The 20,260-nt window shown below is 30.6% G+C and overlaps 1 protein-coding gene across 1 annotated transcript in view; it reads right to left on the bottom strand.

Annotated features, from left to right (window-relative positions):
- Positions 1-948: 948 nt before the first annotated feature.
- Csk (C-terminal Src kinase) overlaps positions 949-20,260 on the bottom strand; it is a 57,938-nt gene continuing 38,626 nt past the window's right edge. The window contains exons 3-10 of the mRNA XM_075290208.1: positions 14,189-15,066; positions 11,260-11,975; positions 9,020-9,239; positions 8,681-8,949; positions 8,432-8,593; positions 6,985-7,180; positions 6,841-6,927; positions 949-6,743 (exon numbers count right to left, since the gene is read on the bottom strand). Coding sequence (XP_075146323.1) covers positions 6,567-6,743; positions 6,841-6,927; positions 6,985-7,180; positions 8,432-8,593; positions 8,681-8,949; positions 9,020-9,239; positions 11,260-11,975; positions 14,189-15,066 — 2,705 coding nt within the window. The 3' untranslated portion in view covers positions 949-6,566. The remainder of the gene's footprint in view (positions 6,744-6,840; positions 6,928-6,984; positions 7,181-8,431; positions 8,594-8,680; positions 8,950-9,019; positions 9,240-11,259; positions 11,976-14,188; positions 15,067-20,260) is intronic.

Below are 20,260 nucleotides of genomic sequence, written 5' to 3'. Positions count from 1 at the left end.
ACAGCAACAACAAGAACAGCACCCGACTGGAATCCACAGAGAAGTCGAAGAAGAGGGAGACCGGCGAACACGTGGAGAAGATTAGTAAATGCCGAAGTACACGATGCGGGATACAACATATGGCGAGAAGATGGGAAATTGGCTGCAGAACACATCAAACCATTTACCGTGCTAGGTCCATACTTTTCGTTTATCCAACCAAACGCGTATACGACAAGTATTGACGTAGCATTAAAATTCAAATAAAAAGAAATTAAGTGCAGGAAATAAATTTCCATAAACGGGAAAATGTAATTTTTTTGTTGTTGCCTAAAATTTAACATTGTTTCATTAGGAAAATTAAGTTTTTCAATTAAATAATAACGAAACACAAATAACGAAAAACAACCAAAAAATTACAAACATGTGTGTTGCATCATCAATGCAACATTTGGTGTGACGCATGCCAATTTCCCATCTTCCTAGGTGTATTATTTATTTATTTCATAAAGAGTCAAGTCGCTAGACCACATATGACCCAAAAACTACACAATTCTTTGAATAATTGACTAACTTTATAACATTAATTAGAATAAAAAAATATAATAAAAAGAATCTCCTCTACTCTATATACTCTCTACGCTATATTATCTTTGGTCTTAATACCTTCAAAAGGTCCGTAAATGAAAAAAAAAATCCGGTCTATAGTGCGCTCAACTCTCTTCTTATGCCTTCTAAAACAGTCCGCACTTATTGATTGCTTATTAAACCAACTCAAGCTCAGGTCAATATCGACTATGTCTGTCGCATCGGAAGAAACAGAAGGCCTCGAAACACCGTATTTTATATACAGCCCGTATGGGAATATCATGGAATTGTGATATGGTTCTGAAATCACGTTTTCCTCTAGAATTTTTCACCTTCCCCAAACTGCTAGCATTTAACTTAACTTTTAAATGAAACGCCAGATTTTTTGTTATACACTAATATTTTATTATTGTTTGTTGTTTTTCTGTTTTAGTTTTTATGTTAAATGTTTGTTGTTTTTTTCTTTAATTCATATACTACGTTTTCATGCTCTGAACTTGATTTTCGCATAATATGGTATTGAAATTTTGTTATCCAAATTTGGTAGTAATTTTTGCATGTTAACGATTGTGTTATTATTTTTTCTAATTGTAAATGAATTACAGAAAAATTAATTTCGATTTCTTTTATACAATGGTTATTTAATGCATTTTTTTATTGTAATCTAGATAAAATAGGAAAAAAGATTTAAAAGGAGTAGTAAACTATGATGAAATCAAATATAAGTTTTTATTTTTTGAATTTTTAAGTATTGGAGGGAGGGATTATTTTATTTTATTATTAGTCTTGGAAGCTATCAGATTGAATACAAGATCGTCTATTGCATTTTGTATTCGTTTAACTCTTAACGAGAACATATAAAAATAAAGTTGTTTTTTGTTTTATTGACAAAGAAATCGTTATTTTTATTTGGTTATAAAATGATTGAAAAGTTTATTGGCGGTCGATGAGGATGTGTATTTGTTTTTTGTATGTATGTATGTGCCATCATTATGTTTTTAATGTAAATATGGATTTACATTTCTTTTATTATTATTGATTTTTTAATCGTTTTTATTAGAGAATGAACTTAAATACACTTAAAATAGAACATTAAGAGAAGATTATTTTTATATTATTTATATTAACAACAAATAAATATAAAATCAACATTAAAAAAATAGGTGCTTGTATAATGTTTAAAACGAAGAAATAGAAGGCTTGAAGCGTTTAAAAAATGAGGGGGAGAGATTCTTAAATTAGATAAAGAAAAAACATTCAAATTAAATATATGTAGGTAAAATGTACAATCAATTAAGATGTTATCATATATATCGTTAAGCTTTTTTTTGATTCTTAAAACAAAAGAAAAAGTGTAATATAGTATATTTGCATTAATAATGTGAAACTAGGGTAATAGCCCAAAAATACACTTAGTTAAAATAAGTGTTTTTGTTTTATCATAGTACTTCATGGTCGTCTACTCTTCTTTTCAATTATTTTATTTAAGGATACAGTCATGCTTGCAATTATAATGTAATATAACAATTTTTTTTAAATTTATTTTATTATATTATTTTTATTATTTTTGTTTAATGCATTGTAATTTAAAAAATAACAAAAAGACTGGGGTGGTTTATCCAAGAGTTAGATGTTCTTTTTGTACTATGTAAATCGTGTGGCACTTTGACTTATCAAAACTGTGAAGACCAAAGGACCAAATTTTCGAAGATCCCTTTTTGAAATGGTAGGTTATAGTGGCAGGCCGTTTTTTTGTGAATCGGCACACTTTAACTATTCAGTCCATTGTGAAATTTAGAAATCAAATTTTATGCTATTTACTGTTGACACAGATTTTTTATGATAGCAATTTTTGATGTTAAAAATTAAATAAGTAACTTTAGATGTTAGATGCCAAAATTAAGTAATCGACTATATATTTATAAATGCTTTCTAAAACCAAGAAAATGATTTTTAAATTAAATTTTGATCATGGTAAAAATGTAGTTTTTGTGATATTTTAAATCAATAATGCCCGTTTGATGTCGGCGAAAAGTGGCTATATAATCGCGTGTCAAAACTGGGAATCCCGTTTCTAGGCAAGTTTCCATGATTGTTGTCTGTATTGATTTGCCAAACTATTTGTGATTTCTAGAATCAAAAAAATGGTGGTTATTATATTTTAAATCGTTAACCGACATTTAATATTGATTTTTCATGATCTTTAATCCACATAGAGGTTGGCAGAAATCTACTATATATGATCGTTTGTCAAAAGTACACACAAAATATATTTTTTGTCTGCAATCGTCAAATTAATTGATCCAATTAATTTTCAATTGAAATGTCTTCAATCAAAGAAATGATAGTATCAACCAAAAAAAATTAATTGATCCAATTAAAAAATAAATTGATCCAATTAAAAAATTAAATGGTATTATTAATTTTTGTGATTGAAAAATTTGTTGAATCAATTAAATTTTTAATTGAATATTTTTTAAAACTCAATGAAGACTTTACTTGGAAAAATTTTCGTGAAATTTTTTTTATATGTATGAATATAAAAATCGACTTTCGATTAATCGACTTTAAAATTTACGGAACCATTTTTTATGGTTGTTTGCAGTTTTGGTTTGGCAAACTAGAGATTGTAATGTGAATCAAAAAGTCGATTTTTCAATTTTAAAAGTTCATTTTTAGGTCTTTTCAGTCGACTATCAGCTTTTGGAAAAGTCGACACCATGATTTTCTTTTCAAAATTTGGAAAAATTCGAATTCAAGTTTTCGATTTTTTTTGTCAAAACGTCTATTGGAAAAGTCAACTTTCTATCTTTTTAAAATTTGATAAAGTCGACTAACGACTTTTGGAAATGTCGACTCTTCGTTTTTTTTTAATGTGGAAAAGACGTTTTTAGAGATAGAAAAACGTCGACTTCAATTTTTTTTGTCAAAAATTCGATTGGAAAAGTCAACTTTTCGATCTTTTCCAAATGTGATTATGTCGACTAACGACTTTTGGAAATGTCGACTCTTCGATTTTGTTTTCAAAATTTGGAAAAGTCAATTTAGGAGATAGAAAAAATAGACTTCGAGTTGACGACTTTTTTGTTGTTATTTTGGGAGAATGGGTTAAGGTTCGCGAGTATTGCGAATTTTTCGTTGTAAAAAAAATCATTCTGGAGATTTGCGAGTTAGAATGTCGAAAGAATCTTGAATCGATTTTTCACGATAATTTGCTGTATTGGTTTATTAACCTATCAATGTTTTTAAAAGCAACATGAGTTTTTTTAATCAATAATAAATTATCTATGATGTTCGTTCGAACCAGCATTTCAGACATTACAAGCACAAAATATTTTTTATATCCGCTAAAATTCAGAAAATGTAATTTCTGTTTCGCAAAAACTGCGTAAGATAAAGAATTACCCCAAAATAACTTCTTGTCAAGTGAAAATTAAGTCCATTTTTAAAACATTTTTGGCTGTGCATCAAAACGTATGGCTAAGAAGAACTTCCAATTTTATTTTGCTGGGATCCCATATAAGGACTTTGTGTAAACTAAATTGTGAAGTCAGGTTTCAAGTCTCCATCTTTTCGAGATGAAATAACATTTGATGTTTCTACTACTGCCTTGATTCGCCAAAATTAATCGTTTGTAGCCATGTTTATGGAAACAACAAACCAAGAGATTATATAGTCGATTAGACACCCATGTTCGCATATCCACTTCAACTATTCACGAACGTGAAAATTTGGTGTCCTTAATTCCACGTTCTTTTTTCAACTTTTCTGTAACCAGCTGGGTTGCACAAATCACCCAAAAATTCACTAAGGCGGAAATCAAAATAAGTGGAATGAATAGACTTATTTTAATTTACTATTTTTTTTAATTAAAAATTACACATTTTTAATAAAACTCGTGTAATAAATATAAAACATTTAAAATTTCTTACGCGAGATCTTTTTTTTGACCGGAAATACATCCATCTTGGACATAATTCAACATTCCCCAAGACTTTTGCAAGTGAATTGATTTCACGAAACTTCCGGTGGAAGTGGATTGTAGGACACCAAAATCGTGGAATTGATTCACATTCACCTGGATGTGGATTTGCGAAAATGGGCAAGAGTCACTCTTTAAAAGCCCGAAAAGTCGATTTCATTAAGATTTTAGAATACGAGTAAAATGATTTTTGTTTTTTCTCTCAAAACCCAGAAACAGTTTCTCAAAAAAAAAAAAAAAAAAAAATATTTCCACGGAATTTTACAATAGTACAAAAATAACAAATATCCCTGCATACATTCGATAGCAATTTCAATCCTTCACTCATTGAAAAGGTTTCCTTTGGATACCAAAGCAAGCCAGTTCGGAAACAAAAAAATTGTTGGGGTTTCGGAAGAATTTTAGTTATTTTTTATTCGATATTTAAATCTATACTGAGTTCTATGAAATAGGGTGTAAGCTCCAAATAGACGCACTTTGAATATACTCCATTGTATTCTTCTGTTATTATAAGACAATTTGTACGATCACGAACCATACTGGAGTGCAGGAGGTTGATCAAGGCTTACTTTGACGACATTGCAGTAGGCCCTGTCGCCAAAAACGTGTATCTCTTTGCCCATATCCCCTCATTGGAATATTTTTATTTTCCGAAAAATCTCCGATGGTAATAACAACAACAGTTAATTCTAATAATTGGAAATGAATCCCGAACATATTCGACATAATAACGAATATGTCGGCCACTTACGAAGGGCTACCGAACATTTTGAATAACTAGAGTTGTGTGGGAGGGCTTACCAGTTACTAATTTGAAGGCTTTAGGTGATCTGTAAGACCTTGGAGAAGCTCTAACATCTATCTACCTCGTTCGGGATAACAAATCTTCATTTTATCTCTTTTAAATGGGACCATAAGCTCTTATATATAAGAATATATTTCTTTTTCTAGATTTTAATTAGCCAATGTCTCTGTACCTCCCAAGTCCGAATGTATGAGAAGGGGTTTCTTCCATGACAAAACGATTTTGTCAGATCTACCATAGAAAATGTTTGCAGGGATACTCTTGTTTTGGTTTGTTTTTCATGTGTAGGTGTATTTGTCTTCTTTGTGTTTTTTTAGTATTGATTGCTAATCGAAAATATGGGATTTATAAATAACGGTCAAGATATATATTCATAATAGTATGCAATAATAAAAATAATTTGTTTTTAATTATATAGCTTAAATCTAGAGGAAATTTGTGTGTTTTTAAAAAGTTTAAGTTAATTGTTTATTTTGCCGGTCAACGAAAAAACGGACAAAATAAAAAACGAATAAACATAATTGTTGCGTTATAAATATTAAGATCTACCACATCTGGATTTTTTACTTAGCAATTTTTTCAAAAATTCTATAATTTTTTTACAAATATTATTCTTTTTGTGAAGGAGTTTTAATATGTATGTAGCCTGCCTTTTTTGTTTGTTATTTAAATAAATCATTACAAAAACGAAAAAATAGATTTTTTAAATAAAATTTCTTAAGAGGAGGTTGTCTATGCATTATTTGATTACTCGTATTAATGAATATTATATTCTTTCAGTTTGTTTTTTACACATAACTTTATCTTAAGATTAAATTACGTCTCTTGTTTTTTTTTTGTATTCTAAATATAGTATATATAAAGAATTTCTATTATTAGTATTATTGTGTGTTTGTTTTAATATTTTATGTTATGCTTGTAAATACATTCACTTGTTTCCCCTCAAATGGGATATTTCTTTTGTGGTATAAATGGTGTTCGTTTTTTGTTTTTTAATTAAATATTGTAAAAGGGTCCTGATTGGGATTGGCTGTGTTGTATTTAGTTGTTGTATTTAGTATATGCCCCCTTCAATTTAATGCTTATATGTTTTTGCTTTACTTATTTAAATGTTAACAGCTGCTTGCAAGTTTGTTAAAGGTGGTGGTGTTATGTTTTCTTTCTTGATTTGTTTTTTTTTTTCATTACCAAAATTGGTTAATAGCCAATTTTTCACGCTGTATTATTTTTCAAGTGTAATAGCTTTACTTTAAGTTCAGCAAATGTTGGTCGTTTGGCAGGATTTAGGTCCCATGCTTGTCTCATCATTTCATAGATTTCAGGTGGACAGCCTTCGGGTGCTTCCATTTTGTAACCCACTTCAACATGTTTTACCACATCAGTTAAAGGCTAAAGATATATGAAAATAAATAAAATAGTATTAAATGTTTGTACGTTAGATAAATGAATTCGTAAAATCGAATTCCTAAAAAAAACTACAACTTACAATTCTAGGATAAGGAACACGACCAAAAGAATATATTTCCCACAGCAGAATACCAAAACTCCACATGTCGGATTTGTTGGAAAAGCGCTAAATGGACGAAAAAAATATTAAATTTTATTAAAAATATGAAAATTGCTATCTTACCCAATTTTTCAAGGCTTCTGGCGCAGTCCATTTAATTGGCAATTTTCCTACATCTAAATTATAACACTCCTCGCGGGCTAAACCAAAATCAGATACTTTGGCAACACAATCCTCGGAAATTAAAACATTACGAGCAGCCAAATCACGATGAACAACTTTTTTGGCTTCCAAATATTCCATACCGGAAGCAGTATCACTAAAAATTATATCAGAAAGATTAATAGATTAATTATTAATATGTATTTTTATTTTAATAGATAAATTCAATAGAACATTTTGTCAAAATTTTATTTCTATAGAAAATTTTGTCAAAATTTTATTTCTATGGAAAATTTTGTCACAATTTTATTTCTATAGAAAATTTTGTCAACATTTTATTTCTATAGAAAATTTTGTCAAAATTTTATTTCTATAGAAAATTTTGTCAAAATTTTATTTCTATAGAAAATTTTGTCACAATTTTATTTCTATGGAAAATTTTGTCAAAATTTTATTTCTATAGAAAATTTTGTCAAAATTTTATTTCTATAGAAAATTTTGTCAAAATTTTATTTCTATAGAAAATTTTGTCAAAATTTTATTTCTATAGAAAATTTTGTCAAAATTTTATTTCTATAGAAAATTTTGTCAAAATTTTTTTTCTATAGAAAATTTTGTCAAAATTTTATTTCTATAGAAAATTTTGTCAAAATTGTATTTTTAAAGAAAATGTTGTCAAAATTTTATTTCTGTAGAAAGTTTTGTCAAAATTTTATTTCTATAGAAAATTTTGTCAAAATTTTATTTCTATAGAAAATTTTGTCAAAATTGTATTTTTAAAGAAAATGTTGTCAAAATTTTATTTCTGTAGAAAATTTTGTCAAAATTTTATTTCTATAGAAAATTTTGGTAAAAACTTTATTTCTATAGAAAATTTTGTCAAAATTTTATTTCTATAGAAAATTTTGTCAAAACTTATTTCTATAGAAAATTTTGTCAAAACTTTATTTGTATAGAAAATTTTGTCAAAATTTTATTTCTATAGAAAATTTTCTCAAAATTTTATTTCTATAGAAAATGTTCTCAATTTTTTTGTATAGAAAATTTTCTCAAAACTTTATTTCTTTACAAAATTTTATTTCTATAGAAAAATTTTTCATAATTTTATTTCTATAGAAAATTTTGTCAAAATTTTATTTCTATAGAAAATGTCAAAATTTTATTTCTATAGAATATTTTATCGAAATTTTATTTCTATAGAAAATTTTGTCAAAATTTTATTTCTATAGAAAATTTTGTCAAAATTTTGTAAAAATGTTATTTCTATAGAAAATTTTGTCAAAATTTTATTTGCATAGAAAAAAATCGGAACAAAGAGTTTTTTAAGCTCTCTAAATACTAACAACAAAATTCTAATATTTTGTAAACTTAAGATGAATAAATTTAAAATGGATTTGTTTTTACTTACTAAGCAAAATTGATTTGATCCTTCTTAGTTATGTGCTGTCGTCCCCGCGATCTCAAATAATCAACCAGTGATCCTTTGCTCATATATTCAGTAACCAGATAAAGGTGTTTGCTAGTAAAAACTAAACCAATAAATTTCACAAGATTTTCATGTTCCAGTGTTCTGTAGTCATAATAAAAAAGAAAGAAAATTGAAATATGTTAAATATGAAAGAAAGTAGAAGTAGAATATACAAAATTCCCAACTTACGTCATTACTGAAGCCTCTGCCAAGAATTTTTGTACAGCTCCCTCATCTTTTAACATTTTAACGGCCACTTTTTCATTACGCAATATACCCAGCATTACATCACCAAATTCTCCTTTGCCTATACTCTCGCGTAATTGTAAATCCGCTTCCGGTATAACCCAACCCTTATCAATGAAATCTTTTGAATTGATACAGTATTCCTGTTTACCTTGTTTTGGTAGACATTTTATCAGTTGGGTACACAGACCATCTGCATCGGCTTCATAATGCTACGGAGAAACACAGAAACATCATTCTTAATTTCATTTGTTCTATTCTAATGGGATTATGAGGACTTACTGCAACTAGTTGACCCAAATTTTCGAAATATTCCTCATCATCTATGGTTAATTTGTTTTCCAAATATTTTACACGATAATGTTCAACTTTACCCTGAAAACATACACAAAGTGTATAGTCTCCAGGAAAGTTTGTGGATTCTCGTACCAGAAATAGACCATCTTCCCGAGGCTGTAATAAATGTTCGGCTTCGTCTCGCGTAATACTACCATGGAACCATCTGGAAGAAAATTTTGAAAATGAAAACAAAAATATTTACAAATATCTTCTGAAAAACTAAGGGTAGCTGGGGTCACATTGGGTATATATTTCTCCGAAATTAGTATAAACTTGTTCTCTAACGTAACGGAAAATATTTCGATTACTGAAGAATAATCAAAAGGTCTCGCTACTGTAGACTTCTTGACTAACTGTCAGCAAGGAGCTACACCACATTCCCCTATCAATTCAAAGACCATATTTCGATGTATAGATAACCTAAATGAAAAATAGGGAGATCGGCCTATATGGAGGCTATACCAAAACGTGGACCGATATAAAACAATTTCTGTTCATATCGTACCCAATATATTTCGAATTTCAAGAAAACCGGATAAAAATATTCTAGTATTAAATTCGGATTCGGGAGTTCGGATTATATGGGGGCTATAACAAAACCTGTGGACCTAAAATACCGCTAATTTTTTTGTTTCAATGTCTAGAAACCCAATAAGTCAAATCGGGAAATCAGTCTAAATGGGGCCATGCAAAAACACGGACCGATATGAACCAAGCCCAATACAGGTCTTTGTAGACTTAGACCAATTTTTAATTTCAGGCAAAAATAAAAATAAAAATTTCGGTATCTAGAAGCCCAAGAAGTCAAATCGGGAAATCAGTTTATATACGGGCTATTTCAAAATAACGGTTGATATGCCATATCCGGAGCGTCTATATGTGGACCTAAAACACCTCCAAATTCGATAACAATTGCTGTTTGTAGAAGCCCAATGAGTCAAATCGGGATATCGGTCTATATGGGGGCAATGCCAAATTTGAAGCAAATCGAATAATAGTTACAGTGTCTAGATGACCTAGAAGAAAAATGTAAAGGTCTATCTATATGGGGGATATACCAAAATACGGACCGATATAAAACGAATTCGGTTTATATCGGACCCAATATATTTCTGGATTTCGAATTTCAGGAAAAAATCGGGAGTTCGGATTATATGGGACCTACATCAAAACCTGCACTGAATTCTACATGAGCTTTGTGGACCTAGATTTTTAATTTTAGGCAAATGTGATAAAAAAAATCGGTGTGTAGAAACCCAAAAGATCAAATTGGGAAATCGGTAGTGGGCTATGCCAAAAACGGACCGATATGAACCAAATTTAACACATATCTTTGTAGACCAAAAGAAATTTCCAATTTCTGGCAAATCGCATAGAAATTCCGCTATCTAAAATCCCTAAAGTAAAATCGGGACATAGGTTTATATAGGGACTATCTCAAAATCCAGACCGATATAGCCTATCTTCCCAGCTTGCAGACAAACAAAAATATGTGCGAAATTTAAGCGCAATAGCGCTATTATTGAAAGCTGTAGTGTAGAGTCTCATGACATCGCCCTGTTCAAGAATATAAATACTTCTTATAGTCGGAAATCGATATTTCGATGTGTAGGTTAGGTTAGGTTATGTGGCAGCCCGATGTATCAGGCTCACTTAGACTATTCAGTCCATTGTGATACCACAGTGGTGAACTTCTCTCTTATTACTGAGTGCTGCCCGATACCATGTTAAGCTCAATGACAAGGGACCTCCTTTTTATAGCCGAGTCCGAACGGCGTTCCACATTCGAGTGAAACCACTTAGAGAAGCTTTGAAACCCTCAGAAATGTCACCAGCATTTCTGAGGTGGGATAATCCACCGCTGAAAAACTTTTTAGTGTTCGGTCGTAGCAGGAATCGAACCCACGACCTTGTGTGTGCAAGGCGGGCATGCTAACCATTGCACCACGGTGGCTCCCCATTTCGATGTGTAACAAACGGAATGGTAGACTTGTCGTACCCCCAATATCATTCAATGGTGGTGGGTTCAGAAATTCATACGTCAATTTTGATGATCGATTTTCGGCGTTTATTTTCCTACAAACTCTAAAGCTTTGTTATTTACTATGACGATTTGTTTTCAATTCTATTAAATATTTGGCCAATGTGATCAAACCCCTTTTTTAGAAAAAAAAAATACTTACGGCATTGCATTGAGTTTGACTTCACATTTTTTATGCGATTGCTGTTGATGACCAACACCACCGCCGCCACCATGTAGTGCTGGTGCTCCATGATGGTTGGGAGCTATACCTGCTGTTGGTGACAATGATGGCGTTGTCCAGGATTGTGTTGTTGCAGCTGGATTTGGTATTGCACCGTTTATGTCAAAACTATGCAATGATGATGTCATAGACGTTGCATTTGTTGTTGGATTTACCAAAGACGCTTGGCTAGGATGATGTTGTTGGGCAGGGTGTTGTTGTGTATGAAGTAAAATATTACTACCACCACCGGCATTTGCCGTTAGGCCCATGCTTTTGGGTGGTAAACCACGTTCGTGCAGCGATAGTGCACTGTGAGCAGCATTCATAGAAGACGACATTAGATTATTGTTACAATTATTGGCCACAGCAGCTGAAAGTAATTGCATGTGCTGCTGTTGTTGTTGCTGTGTTACACTGGCTACTGCCGCTGCGGTCACGGAAGGCGTTACCGATGATCCAATAGGGGCAAATGTTGACATTAGGGCGTGAGACTGCTGTTGGGGATGTTGTTGATGTTGATTTGGCGATTTGGGTGAATGATTGGCAGCCGCATTTATAACATTGCCACCGCCACCAACACCTGATGCATTTGTTATTATGTTATGACTATTAAGGGCATGCGAGGACAAGTGAATCGCATTGTGATGTTGATTCTAAATTAGAAATATAAAAAAACAGATAAGAATTTTTTTAATAACAATTGTGTGGGTCTATTAGAGAATTGATAAGCATAAAGACGAGTGTGGTCTAAATTATACTTATAATTATATTAGCGCTTATAAATTATAATAAAAAATAATTATAATAAAATTAATAATAAAAATAATTATTTTGGAAAAATTATGAGTTGTTTTCAACATAGCCCAGCAAAAAACTATAACCAATACGGCAATGAAAATGCTCTTCTTCGATCCGGAAGTGGTATTAAAAAAGATCAGAGGCAATGCATATTACACGGGCTTGTTTTTCGGTTTCTAGTTCTATGTAAATTTGTTTCGAACAATACTAGCACAAATTTTTGTTGCTACTCGCTCGGTCAAATTCTGAAAATTGTAATTTATTGCGAAAACTACGTTAAACAAGCGATTTGTATATCACATCAAAAATAAGCTTTCCGGGAGAAACTATGGTTAGCATAACGGTCCTACATACAATGGATGGATCAATCCCAGCTTATCCCCCCGAAATAGTTTCGAAGTTTCTCAAGGGTTGTTTATCCCCTCTCAATAATGACATTTCTGAGTGTTTCAAAGTGGCTTCATCGCTATGTAAAACGCCGTTCGATCACGGCCATAAAAAGGAAGTCCCTTGTCATTGAGTTAAACATGAAATCGGACAGCATTCAGTTATAAAAAATAATTTTACTACTCTGGCATCACAATGGGCTGATTAGTCGAAGTGTGTCCATCGAGAGCCGTTTTTTAGGTTTGGGAACAAATTGAAGACGTAATGGGCCAAACTATACCAATATCGTGGAAGAGGCCCAAGTCGATCGATGGATCGAGAGAGGCGGCAGAGAGGGAGAAGCTTCCTTATCATGGTGGGAGCTCATTTTATTTTTTGCCAAGGGGATCCGTTTTTCTGTTCAATGTTTAATCGGCATTGTATAGAAATATTTTTGCTAGACCCATTTCCCAGTTCCTGCCTGACAGCGTCACATCGTTGGTCCTGTTTTTCTGTTCAGTGTTGAATCGACACACAATGGTTCCAAATCGCTTTTTTTTGTAAATAATTCTGCAACTTTTGAACGGATAAAGATATCTGCATAATTTTTTCTGTGTGTGAAAGCTGAGGTGTTTTCCTCTAATTTGTGGGTCCCTAGTGGGTCCACGGGCTGACCTGTAGGCGTTGAAAGTTGGTTACCTCGGGGGTATGAAATTTTGTTTTAGCTGTCAATTCCGCAATTTTGAACCGATGAGCCAGAGTTTTGCCTAGATTTGCTCGAAATTTTGCACGAGGAGTCTAATTAGTGTGCAAAATTTGGAGGAAATCGGTTCAGATTTAGATAGCTCCCATATATATCTATTGTCCGATATACACTTACAAGGCAACCGAAACTACATTTTCACTCCGAGACAACAGTTTTACCCCGATTTGCTTGAAATTTTTTATAGCACCCATATATATCTTAAACCCGATATGCACTTATATGGCTCCAGAAGCCAAATTTTTTCTCTGATTTTCTTCAAATTTTGCACAAGAAGTATGAAGAAGTACTGGGCCAAACCATACCAATACGGTGGAAGAGGCGCGCATCGATCAATTTAAATGAGGACAAGTGGGAGATGAGAGCAGTCCTAAATTTAATTTTAAAAATTTTTGAAGCAAAGATTATAAACTTTATTTCAATTAAAATTTCATTATTTGAAAGAAATTTGTCCTTAATATTTTGTGAATTGTGCATCTCAAAATTTAGCTTGCGTAATCTTTAATATCACGTAAATATTTTTTCAGTGTATAAGTCTTATTGTGTGCCGATTTAAAACTTTCTGAAACAAATTTAATTCTCTGTAATTGAAAGCGGAAATATCCCCAAAACATCTCTGAATTATTTTATCCCCAGCCAAATCCTTAGAGTGCAAATATCCCAACCACGAATAAAAATCCCCAGTTTTGGGAGAAAACACCCTAAACCATTGACCGTGTGCCAAACTTAGTTCATCTTTCTATTTCTCTACGACCAATATGGCTATTAAATCTCTTTTTAATTAAACATAAAAATTTACTTAAATTTGAATATCGTTACGACTTCATCGCTTCTCTTCTTTCATTAGAAAATAATGCGCATGTAGCCTTCACATCATGAATGAAGCGTGATATACTATACTATACTAATTAATCCAAATAAAATATGCATGCTTCTTACCACATTGTTATGATGCGATGTCGTTGATAAATTGGCTGATTGTGCTACAATATGGGGTTGGGATTGGCTAAATTGTTGTTGAAGTGTTATATTACTGGTGATAACACCACCACCACCACCACCGCTGCTGCTAATGCCGCCACCGCCAATGCCACTATTACCACTATTGTTAATTAACAATGCTGCGTTGGGATTTGTTGTTCCGGCCGCTGTTGCTGGCTGCGGTGCTGGTCTCTTATTATGACGCAAGGGAGCTGTGGGTGGCATTTGATGCCCGGTGGATTGCAAAAACCATGGATCACCACCAGTACTGGATGCCGCCACTGTCACTGTTGGTTGAGAGAAGCCGCGATGATGACCAACCACTGTTGTTTGTCCGTTCTGTGTGGCCGTTGCGTGACTATTCATAACGGTCGTATTTGCATGGGAATTCGCAGCTTTGGACTGCGATGCAATTTCGTTGGTGCTGCTGCTAAGGCAGCTCTTGTTTTTTTGTGTATCCTGTTCGACTGGAACCACCACCACCTCTTGTTCAATGGTTTTTGTTGTTTTCGTCTTAGAATCTTCAGTGTCCACCAATTTACTTGTGCTTGACGACACTGAATACGAGGTATTTTTCAATTCTAAAAACTTTCTATCTACATCAGTTCCATTTAATTTGGATATTTCTTTGTGGTTTAGATTAGTATTTGGATCCTTGTTGCTATTACTATTGCTGATGTTGTTTGTTACTGTCTTGTTATTATGGATGGATTGGTTGGTTTGGTCTTTTGTTTTCCTTTCTATTTGGTTTTTTGAAAAGTCTACAACATCAGATGACTTGGAATTTTCATTAAGAGGATTTGTATTTTCCTTGGTGTCATTGATGGCATCTTCATCTGAAAGTGGATAAGAAAATACGAAAATTTTGTAATTAGAAAATAGGCGTTGTTTTTCAAATAATTTGGGAGACAACGTTTTTTTTTTTTTTTATTATTTTCATCTATGGATTAAACCCTTACAGACTAACAGTAATATATTACATTATATACATATCGTTTGTTAATATATCAAGTATTTAATAATAATGTTATCTTTTTCTTTACATTGTATTTCTCTTCTGACAAATCAAGATAATAATAAAATTTATTGAATTCTTTACAAAGACGGCGAAGTGGATCGTTGTTTTCAAAGTTCGTCAAAATTTTTTGTAGGCTATATTATTTACAACATGATCATAATTGTGAAAATTACAATAATTTTTGTAAAAAATTGGTAGATTTTGACAAAATTTTCTATAGAAATAAAATTTTGACAAAATTTTCTATAGAAATACAATTTTGACAAAATTTTCTATAAAAATAAAATTTTGACAAAACTTTCTATAGAAATAAAATTTTGAGAAAATTTTCTATAGAAATAAAAAGTTTTGACAAAATTTTCTATAGAAATAAAATTCTGAGCACATTTTCTGTAGAAATAAAATTTTGACAAAATTTTCTATAAAAATAAAAATTTGAGAAAATTTTACATGCAAATAAAATTTTGACAAAATTTTCTATAGAAATAAAATTTTGACAAAATTTTCTATAGAAATATTGACAAAATTTTCTATAGAAACAAAATTTTGACCAAATTTTCTATAGAAATAAAATTTTGACAAAATTTTCTACAAAAATAAAATTGTGACAACCTATTCTATGGAAGTAAAATTTTGACAAAATTTTCTATACACATAAAATTTTGACAAAATTTTCTATACACATAAAATTTTGACAAAATTTTCTATACACATAAATTTTTGACAAAATTTTCTATACACATAAAATTTTGACAAAATTTTCTATATACATAAAATTTTCTATAGAAACAAAAGTTTCTATAGAAATAAAATTCTGAGAAAATTTTAACAAAATTTTCTATACAAATAAAATTTTGACAAAATTTTCTATAAAAATAAAATTGTGACAAAATTTTCTATAGAAGTAAAATTTTGACAAAATTTTCTATAGAAGTAAAATTTTGACAAAATTTTCTATAAAAGTAAAATTTTAACAAAATTTTCTATACAAATAACATTTTGACAAAATTTGCTATAAAAATAAAATGGTGACAAAATTTTCTACAAAAATAAAATTGTGAAAAAAAATTCTGTAGAAATAAACTTTTGAGAAAATTTTCTATAGAAATAAAATTTTGAGAAAATTTTCTATAGAAATAAAATTTTGACAAAATTGTCTATAGAAATAAAATTTTGACAAAATTTTTAATAGAAATAAAATTTTGACATAATTTTCTATTGAACTGGCCATTCGTGTTAGACGACAAAAGAAAGTCACATAGAGCTGTATTTGAACGAGGCGACGAAACCATTATGCGGTGATCCAAACAGAAACAATAGGAAGCTACAAAAGGAAAGTTGGACAACTGTCAAGAGGACCGTGCGAGGTTGTGTAGAATAGGAGCAGAGGTAGATATGGAATGTAAGACGCTTGGTGAAGATGAGACCTACCAATGACTACTGGATTAGGTGCTTTTGAGTTAACCTTAAAGGGATAAGCCTGGATTCTTTTTCCAATCTCCCCATCGAAGGGTTAAATGTAGTTCACTTTGCATTTTTAGTCTCCAGCCAAGCATACCGATCAATGCAGCCACACACACACACACATCTTATTTCCTACATTTTTTGCACCATTCCAAATTGAGATTCACTTTCTATTTGGTGGTATGCTTCAGTTCCAACCTAATTTATTGAATTGGGTGTTGTTTCGTTTATTCCCAACAAATTAACTAAAGCATACGTTGTGTTAGAGAGTACAATTATTTCGATTAGAGTTTGTGGGATATATCGTGTGTGGCAGGTTTTTTTATATTCATTTTTATATAGAGATTCGCCATTATCGTATGCATGTTTATTTAGACTTCCTTATCACGGGAAGCAATAAACAATCTAAGCTTAATTCCGGCTATATAATAAGGTTCATGGCATTGTGCCACAGGTAGCAGTCAGTTGCCATTTAGTTGGTGGATGATTGAATATGACACGACCAGTTTGTTAATTCTAGGTACACTTAAAAAAACACACAGTATACTTGGATCCAAAGGTTTTGATTTTTGTTTAATGATTTTGATATTAATATGGAGACACGTTCACAAGGTCGGTGGAGACCAAATTGAAAACCGGACTTGTACACACTGAATAAATATTGACCGAATATGAAAGGTTATCCAACCTAAATTTCAGGACACGCAATTTACACGATATTAAAATAGAATTTCTTTAAAATCTTCAAAATCTTTGATGTAAATTTTTTCATTAAATCTACTACAAGAATTTTTGAAATTTGTGTTTTTGTATGGGTGGCTGATTGCAACCAATTTCAGTTTGCTATCATTTCGAAACTGCTCGTTCACAATAATCATAATAATACAAAAATCTAATTTAAAACTTTGATTCAAATCTACCTAATTTCCACACTTTACGTCAATGGGTTAATGTTAAAAACAATAATAAACGAAAATATTTCTATATACAAAAATGTTTTTTATATTCTTTTTGCCTCTTCTAACACGATGCGTAGCATAACAAAGAATTTAATGACCAAAAGGCTTCACTCAAATAACCGCAAAAAATAAAAAATATTTTAAAAAAGCATGGGGTGAAAAATAAAAGTGAGCAAGAATGATGGATAGAAACATGATTCATGATCGTTTCGTTGTGGAAGTTTTTTCGATTTGTTTTTTGTGGCTGCTGCCGCCGTTTTTTTATTGTTCGTATTATTCAAATTGCAAGTGATGTTCTCGATGTTGAAGAATTAATTTGCATTTCATTAATATAACATTGCTACCGTTTTTTAATGTGTCTGGTGACTGGGAATATCGATACAATTATACGAGGTGAGTATGTAAACTAAGCGATAGAAATATTCTAGTTTTTTTTATTAATACTAATAGAATTTAAAACATTTTACCATAGCCTAAATATGTGTTAAATGTTCATATTACAGTAAAATAAAAATAATCAATTATTATAAAAAAATTGCAAACTTATCGTATGTAACGTGAGAGAATTTGTAATTTTTTCATTCTTTATTGGGTTGATTCGCAATTTCAATCCATTCATTATCAGTTAGAATATTACATTTAATGCTTATTTAATTTTAACACATATATTGGATTTCGACTACACTAAAAAATTTTTTTTTGCGTTCACTTGAGGATTGTGGTATTGATTCCGAGCCAAAGATTTGGCTTTTTTAAATAAAGACATTTTAGGGAGCTATCTAGCTTTAAATGTACATCAAAAAAAGGGTCCCACACGGACGAAAAAAACTGTTTTTCATATGTTTGGGTGTAAAAATTATAGTTTGGAACTAAAATTTTTTAACACAATATTTTTAAGTGCAAGCATATAATGTTCATAAACTAGCATAACATGTTTGGGACATATATGTTAATATATTACAACATATTATGCTTGGGACATAAAATGTTTGTAAATATAAAATGCTTGGATGCAAACATTTATTAATTTATAAATAGCCTATAAACATATATGTGTTTAGAAAGAGAGACCTACAAAGTATGCTGTAAGTAAAAGAATGGAAGTAACCAAGTGACGCCTTAAAAATTTATATACACAAAGAAAATTTCATTAAAATTTTTTTCTACCAGTGTATGCCTAAGTTGAAACATAATATGTTTGAACAATACAAACAATATTTTGTTTGGACCAATCCTGAAAATATATATGCTTGAAGCAAAATGTGTTTGGGACATATGTTACAGAAGCGATTTATTTTTTTTTTTTTTGAGGGTGCATGATGAAAGAAAATGCAAATTTATTTTAGATAATTTTAACTAAAATTTTTTACTAATTGCAACATTATACAAAAGTTAATACTTTTTGTCCATTTTAAGAAAATAATACATTTTGTGTTGCATAATACAATTTCACATTTTGAAAGAAACATTGGGAGTTAAAAATTTTAAAAATGTCTACGAATAAAAATGTCACACGAATTTTAATACTGCCACAATTTTAATTAAATTTATTAGTTTTAAGAACTTATGACCACAATTTAAGTAAGATTCACTGATTTTAGAAAAAAATAGTTTGTGCGAATTTTGAATTTAGTACAATTGTGTTGTGTAATTTCCCAGAAAAAAAAATTTTGTAAAATGGAAATGCAGAAAGGAATTAATTAAATTTGCTTGCCACTACTCTGATTCTCCAATCAAACCTTTCTGATCCCAGCAGAGTATGCTGTAAGTAAAAGAATGGAAGTAACCAAGTGACGCCTTAAAAATTTATATACACAAAGAAAATTTCATTAAAATTTTTTTCTACCAGTGTATGCCTAAGTTGAAACATAATATGTTTGAACAATACAAACAATATTTTGTTTGGACCAATCCTGAAAATATATATGCTTGAAGCAAAATGTGTTTGGGACATATGTTACAGAAGCGATTTATTTTTTTTTTTTTTTGAGGGTGCATGATGAAAGAAAATGCAAATTTATTTTAGATAATTTTAACTAAAATTTTTTACTAATTGCAACATTATACAAAAGTTAATACTTTTTGTCCATTTTAAGAAAATAATACATTTTGTGTTGCATAATACAATTTCACATTTTGAAAGAAACATTGGGAGTTAAAAATTTTAAAAATGTCTACGAATAAAAATGTCACACGAATTTTAATACTGCCACAATTTTAATTAAATTTATTAGTTTTAAGAACTTATGACCACAATTTAAGTAAGATTCACTGATTTTAGAAAAAAATAGTTTGTGCGAATTTTGAATTTAGTACAATTGTGTTGTGTAATTTCCCAGAAAAAAAAATTTTGTAAAATGGAAATGCAGAAAGGAATTAATTAAATTTGCTTGCCACTACTCTGATTCTCCAATCAAACCTTTCTGATCCCAGCAGAGTATGCTGTAAGTAAAAGAATGGAAGTAACCAAGTGACGCCTTAAAAATTTATATACACAAAGAAAATTTCATTAAAATTTTTTTCTACCAGTGTATGCCTAAGTTGAAACATAATATGTTTGAACAATACAAACAATATTTTGTTTGGACC

Source organism: Haematobia irritans, chromosome 1, assembly GCF_050003625.1.
Source record: "Haematobia irritans isolate KBUSLIRL chromosome 1, ASM5000362v1, whole genome shotgun sequence".
In the NCBI taxonomy this organism is placed as follows: Eukaryota; Metazoa; Arthropoda; class Insecta; order Diptera; family Muscidae; genus Haematobia; species Haematobia irritans.
This window is presented reverse-complemented; position numbering and strand designations above follow the sequence as displayed.